Raw genomic sequence first — 6026 nt, 5'->3', positions numbered from 1 at the left:
GATTTGGGTCACTAATGAATTTCGCTGAAATCCGCAAAGAGAGAACGAATCTGTCACGCTATGATTGTCGCAAATATTGCTACCATATCAAAGAAAGAGTTTTTATTGAAAAAAAAATTCACGCCGCAACAAAATTTTAGTTCGATTTTTCAGGTAGAATTTGGTTAATACTTCTCATTGATAATTAAGAATTGCACAAAAATTAATTTCAGGATAAAATAATTGCAATGGTAATATTTAAAACATATTTTTGGGAAGTTATGATGAAGGTATTAAACCTCAAATTACATCCTGCTTTTGATTGGACATTTTCATGGCTTCCATATCTGGTTGCCCCTAGTTACCGGTGAATCAAGCAGCGAGGAAACAAGCGACAGTTGAGACGTTTGTGGAGGAGATGCATTATAGAGTTCAGTGGTGTGATATTTTTTGAAATTCATTGGTGAAATTGAGTGGACATAATTCCTCGTTTCCATCAAAAGGTGAACTTTTTCAGTATGCTACTTGGTTTCCATTAGACATGGTTATGGATTTGATGAATCAGATTTTAGAGCCTGGACTCTGCCTTGGGTTGGAGTGGTGATGTAGCTCAGGTTCTATCTGACTCTATGCATTTCAGCTTGATGTACCTATAGTTGACTGTTGAGTGTTGAGTGCCATTTCTAATGCATGCTGATGTGTATTGCAGTTTGGTTTGTTTTCTTAATGCTTGATAATATATTCAATAATCTCTGAATTATAAATATTCACGTCTAGCCCTGGGACCGAAATTATGGTCGTATTTTCTCTTTCTGTTGGTTGTTTGCCGTGAGATGGTCAGTTAAAAGATGAACTGTCACTAGTCATGCACCGAATCACATTCTGCTGATTCCCACCTTGGTAGGTAACACCACACAGGATGTCATGTTTGCTAATCATCAAAACCTCTTCATTTGAGAATGTTTTAGATCTGTACCTAGGTCTTGTTTTTGTTTGCATACTGTAATCAGCATGCATGATAATTGATAAATGTAATGATTTTTCAGCAGTCCTGGGGCCCTGAACCTTTATTACCACTTCCTATTACTATAAGAGGAAATGAAGCTACCAAGCTTCCTAAGCATTTGTATTAGATAGGTTGGAACTACTAAAGCAGAACAGAACTCTGAAGGTATCTTAATTCTGACGAAGCTGTAAATGTATCTGTAAACATAATTTGATTTTTGGCCTTAGATGTTAGGTATTGTACCAATTCCTTTGTAAGTTGTATCATATCACATATTTTTATCTTTATCTATATGATCATGGCGATGACTTCTTGTCTATGCTATTGAGTGTGCCTATTCAGAAACTCAGCTGTCATCCCCTTACCAAGTAATAACTATTTTCACCATCCTTATGTTCAGATCGTGCAGTCAGTGTGCAGCCATGGAGCCTGCTACGGCCCGGCAACGGGACCATCTCAGCAATGTAATCGCCCAGTGGAATGCCAACCGGCTGGACCTGTTTGAACTGTCCGAGCCCAATGATCAGCTGGAGTTCCATGGTGTCATGAGGTGAGTGTTGGGCAGACGCCCATCCATACATTTGCTAGTGTCTGTCACATGGTGAAGCTGTGTTCGTACTGTGCACAGGATGTGATGTTCTAATGTCAGAAGGGACATAATGACATCATGTCAGAAGGCTGCAGTCCATCCTGAATATCATGTCTCTTGAAAAGGAATGTGGGATGAATAAGGATAATAGGATGAAATGGGACAAATAAGGATGATATCATTGTCGATGTTGGTGTTTGATCGAATATGTTACATTTCTCTTCCCACATCTACTCTGTAGTGTCAGTGTAATGACTGTGCCTTGGTGCCTCATCATCCAGTTATGAGCACAACAGTAATACAGGCGGTGGTGGCGGAAAAGTGACGCTTTGTGCTGTGTCAGTAAGCCGGATGACCCAATCTTGTCGTTGTAGAGGCTTTGTAGAACAGTGATACGGTGGTTGGTGCGAGTGTTTCCGAAAGCGATATTTTAACTTTAAATTTAATTATAATCAGGAATGCGGAGCCGTGGAAATTTCAGACGGCTCCGGCTCCGGCTCCGGAGAAAAAAATCGGCTCCGGCTTTGGCTCCGGGTGAAATGCCATGGCGGCTTCGGCTCCGACTCCTCCGGCTCTGAGTGAAATGGTCCGGCTCCGGCGGTTCCCGCTTCGGTTCCGGCTCCGGCTCCAATACTCAGTGCATCCCCTATGCAATTAAATGCGGGTGGAAGAAAAAAGAGGATGGGATTGGTTCACATTACTTCTGTATTTGCATAACAAGGCTATTTTCATATTTTGAATATTGCATGTTTTACTGCCTTGAACTATCAAACCAAACTAGGTCAATAACTTTTCCTCTTCAAAAAAAAAGAAGAAGAAAGGAGCCGGAGTCGCCCCCTTTTTTACGGCTCCGGCTCCGGCTCCGGGCAAAATATGCCGACTCCGGCGGCTCCGGCTCCAGCTCTGGCTCCGGCTCCGCACCCCTGATTACGAGCGAGCGAGCGCAGCGAGCGAAGCGAAGTCTTTTCAATATCTACTATTATAAATCTTAAAAAGTTCCACGCCGCCCACGCCGTCGGGGTTACTCCCTAAAAGGCTTCTTACGGCGCCGTCGATTGACGCAGGAGGGTGAAATTTTCACGACTCGTGGGTCACGTCATTCAACAGGTCGTATTAAATTTTGGGCACGATGCGGCCGGGGGTGCGCCCGTGGCGCGTGCTCATGTGCGCCATAGGGTTAGCATTAGAATCGGCATAAACACTTATTAAACAGGCTATTGCTCGGAAACGGTAAGGGCTACGGGGGTGAAATTTTCACGCCAAGTCGGTCGCGTGCACTAATTTGTCGTATTAAATTTTCGAGGGGGTGGGTTCAGCGGTGTGCACGTGGTGGGGCCGCGACCGGTGCCGAGCAGAAGGCACGTGCTTTAGGCTCAGTTGTTCGCTTAAAAACTGACTGGAAATAATCAGAGCCGGCAGGTCATTGACCTTTGACAACGAAGGCCGACACAAGGCACCCCTCGCCAAGGGGATTCGCCAGTAAATACGATAAATTTGTTTTTGCAATATCTCAGCCGTTTCTGGGCCGATTTAGCTGAAACTTGGACTGTCGGTGGTAGTGTAGTTTAGGGTAGGGTAGGGTAGGGTAGGGTAGGGTAGGGTAGGGTAGGGTAGGGTAGGGTAGGGTAGGGTAGGGTAGGGTAGGGTAGGGTATGGGTAGGGGTAGGGTAGGGTAGGGTAGGGTAGGGGTAGGGTAGTGTAGGGGTAGGGTAGGGTAGTGGAGGGGTAGGGTAGGGTAGGGTAGGGTAGGGTATGGTAGGGTAGGGTAGTGTAGGGTAGGGTATGGTAGGGTAGGGTAGGGTAGGGTAGGGTAGGGTAGGGTAAGGGTAGGGTAGGGTAGAGTAGAGTAGTGTAGGGTAGGGTAAGGTAGGGTAGGGTAGGGTAGGGTAGGGTAGGGTAGGGTAGGGTAGGGTAGGGCAGTAGGGTAGGGTATGGTAGGGTAGGGTAGGGTAGGGTAGGGTAGAGTTAGGTAGGGTAGAGTTAGGTAGGGTAGGGTAGGATAGGGTAGGGTAGGGTAGGTTAGGGTAGTAGGGTAGGGTATGGTAAGGTAGGGTAGGGTAGGGTAGGGTAGGGTAGAGTAGGGTAGGGTAGGGTAGGGTGGTAGGGTAGTAGGGTAGGGTAGGGTAGGGTATGGTAGGGTAGTAGGGTAGGATAGGGTAGGGTAGTAGGGTAGGATAGGGTAGGTGGTAGGGTAGGGGTAGGGTATTGGTAGGGTAGGGGTAGGGTAGGGGTAGGGGTAGGGTAGGGGTAGGGTTGAGTTCAAAAAGGCCCAACATACAAAACACTTGAACACCCCGCAAGTATCACCATCCCCTACAGGGGTACAGCTACCCAAATCTACCCAAATAATACAGCTAAAAATACAAGTCAATCACCCAAACTAATGCACCCGTAACATAACATAAATCAAAACATACAGTTATCGCGTAGACCTGTACCTCTAGTAACGGAAAAATCTCAGTATGAGCGGCCCGGCCCGGCCTGTAACGCTTTTGAGAGGCTTATATCTCAGCAACCGCTGGACCGATTGGCCTGCGGTCTTTTTTGTTGGGTAGCCCCATCCCTTCTACCCCGTAATTGACTACTTTTGATACATCTCAGTGACCGTCGTGGCACGTGCCACGTGAAAAGTCAAGGGTGTTCCTGTTCAAGCTTTTTTGCAAAAGTAGTGATATTGAGAGGCTCATATCTCAGCAGCCGCTAGGGCGATTGTCTTGCGGTAATTTTTGTAGGGAAGCTGCATCCCTTCTACCAAAAAAGGATACTCTCGATGCATGTGGGTCACCCCCAGTGCACGTGCAAAATACAACAATAAGAGGTATCAAATTTGTTCCCATTTTAATTACTCGGTAATTACTTGGGCGATTTCGCCATCGGAGTCCCGATGCTCTACCAACTGAGCTACTATGCATTTCAGACCCCATGAGACCCTGTTTTTTAGCGATAATTTATTCAATGTTTGTCCAATTTGCTTCAAATTTTCACAATGGACATTTCAGCTCAAGCGCCAATTTTCGTCAATATGGTCTCTTAACAAAATATTAAATTTAAAGGTACTTGTCGTTGCCTCGTAATGTTAAAATCGGCTCCGTAAATCCGTCAGTGGAGTAGAGGCTATCCATGCGTACGCATGACGTCACAAACACGTGACCATTTAGCTCCGCCCTCCCGGCGGACGGGGCGGTGACCTTGGCCGGTCAGTCGGCTGCATGGAGCGGGCGGCGGTGGCTGCCGGACCGGGGCGGCTCGCATGGAGCGTAGCTGCCGTGCAGTTGTTGCAGCCGTAACTTCATCGAATGAGCAAAAAAAAGCGCGCATAAGTAACGCACTAGCTGAGACCCTTGACTTCGTATTTATCACAAATGTAGGTACGTACTTCCTGTTCAGTCACAAAAATACAAATTCCACACAAGATTCGGGGCTTGTGAAAAACGCACATAAAAGACGCTGTTGATTTCAAGTGGTTTCGTAAAATTATGCATCAGGTCAGACTACGTCCAAATTACAAAAAAATGTGTTTCTTAATTCTACACCTTTCATGTCGGAACATTTTTATGTTTCTAGAGCTCTGTAGGCCTGACAGCTCTTCCTGCGAAACCTTTCCCGTATAGTGCTGACCGTTCCCGTATAGTGCTCAACGCCCGCCTGCCACATTCCTATTTCTTTTTGTGCACGTCTTAACAATATACCACGTACAGCGATAAAGGACAATTCGACCACACGATACATCACGCTTCTGCTCCACCCGGCGCCCCGCACCGCTTTACGAATCATGAATACGGTCGTCTCGCTGGAGTGATGCCCCAGGCAATCGGCCGCGCCCGCGACATTAGTCTTCATTCTACTTTGTTGCTTTGTGTGCCTTCCTCAGAAACATTTATTGAAGCTGCCAAATATATCAATATTTTTGGGTCACGTGGAGGCTTACGCATAATATCACAGGTAATCGGGTATAGTGACCTGACCCGACCTGACGATCAGATAGGTGCAACTCCGGCGTAAATAAGTTCATCTATCTTTTCTCTTACGGCCGGTTCGATCCTATAATTGATCCTACTCTGATTCTGAGGCCAGTTTTACCAACTGAAAAATAGCCGCCTGCCGGAATTTTTTGCCTAAAGACCGCTTCACATACGGAGCGTAAACGCGATGGGCACGTAATCAGATAGGGCTTTGCTTTTTACGCTCCGTATCTGAAGCGGTCTCCACAAAAAAAAATCGGCAGGCAGCTATTGTTCTGTTGGTAAAACAGGCCTCTGATCATTATGAATATTATGAGCTGGTTCGACGTTAAAATACCAAAATATGGAGAAGAGGACACCACTGCCATCGAACGGATAATTTTTTGGCTTTCGTCCCGAAACAACTTTGCCAGCTCCATTGTCTACAGTATGCGGTCCTGATGCGACCTCTCCGCGGTGCTGACGCCGACTGAAACGGCATAGACCCATC

At 46.3% G+C, this 6026-nt stretch overlaps 1 protein-coding gene across 1 annotated transcript in view; it reads left to right on the top strand.

Annotated features, from left to right (window-relative positions):
* The first annotated feature begins 360 nt into the window (after positions 1 to 360).
* LOC122391556 (afadin-like) overlaps positions 361 to 6026 on the top strand; it is a 92164-nt gene continuing 86498 nt past the window's right edge. Inside the window, exons 1-2 of the mRNA XM_043385597.1 lie at positions 361 to 482; positions 1386 to 1535. Of these exons, the coding sequence (XP_043241532.1) occupies positions 1408 to 1535 (128 nt within the window). The 5' untranslated portion in view covers positions 361 to 482; positions 1386 to 1407. The remainder of the gene's footprint in view (positions 483 to 1385; positions 1536 to 6026) is intronic.

Source organism: Amphibalanus amphitrite, unplaced genomic scaffold (genome assembly GCF_019059575.1).
Source record: "Amphibalanus amphitrite isolate SeventyFive unplaced genomic scaffold, NRLGWU_Aamphi_draft 000444F_arrow, whole genome shotgun sequence".
Lineage (NCBI taxonomy): Eukaryota > Metazoa > Arthropoda > Thecostraca > Balanomorpha > Balanidae > Amphibalanus > Amphibalanus amphitrite.
This window is presented reverse-complemented; position numbering and strand designations above follow the sequence as displayed.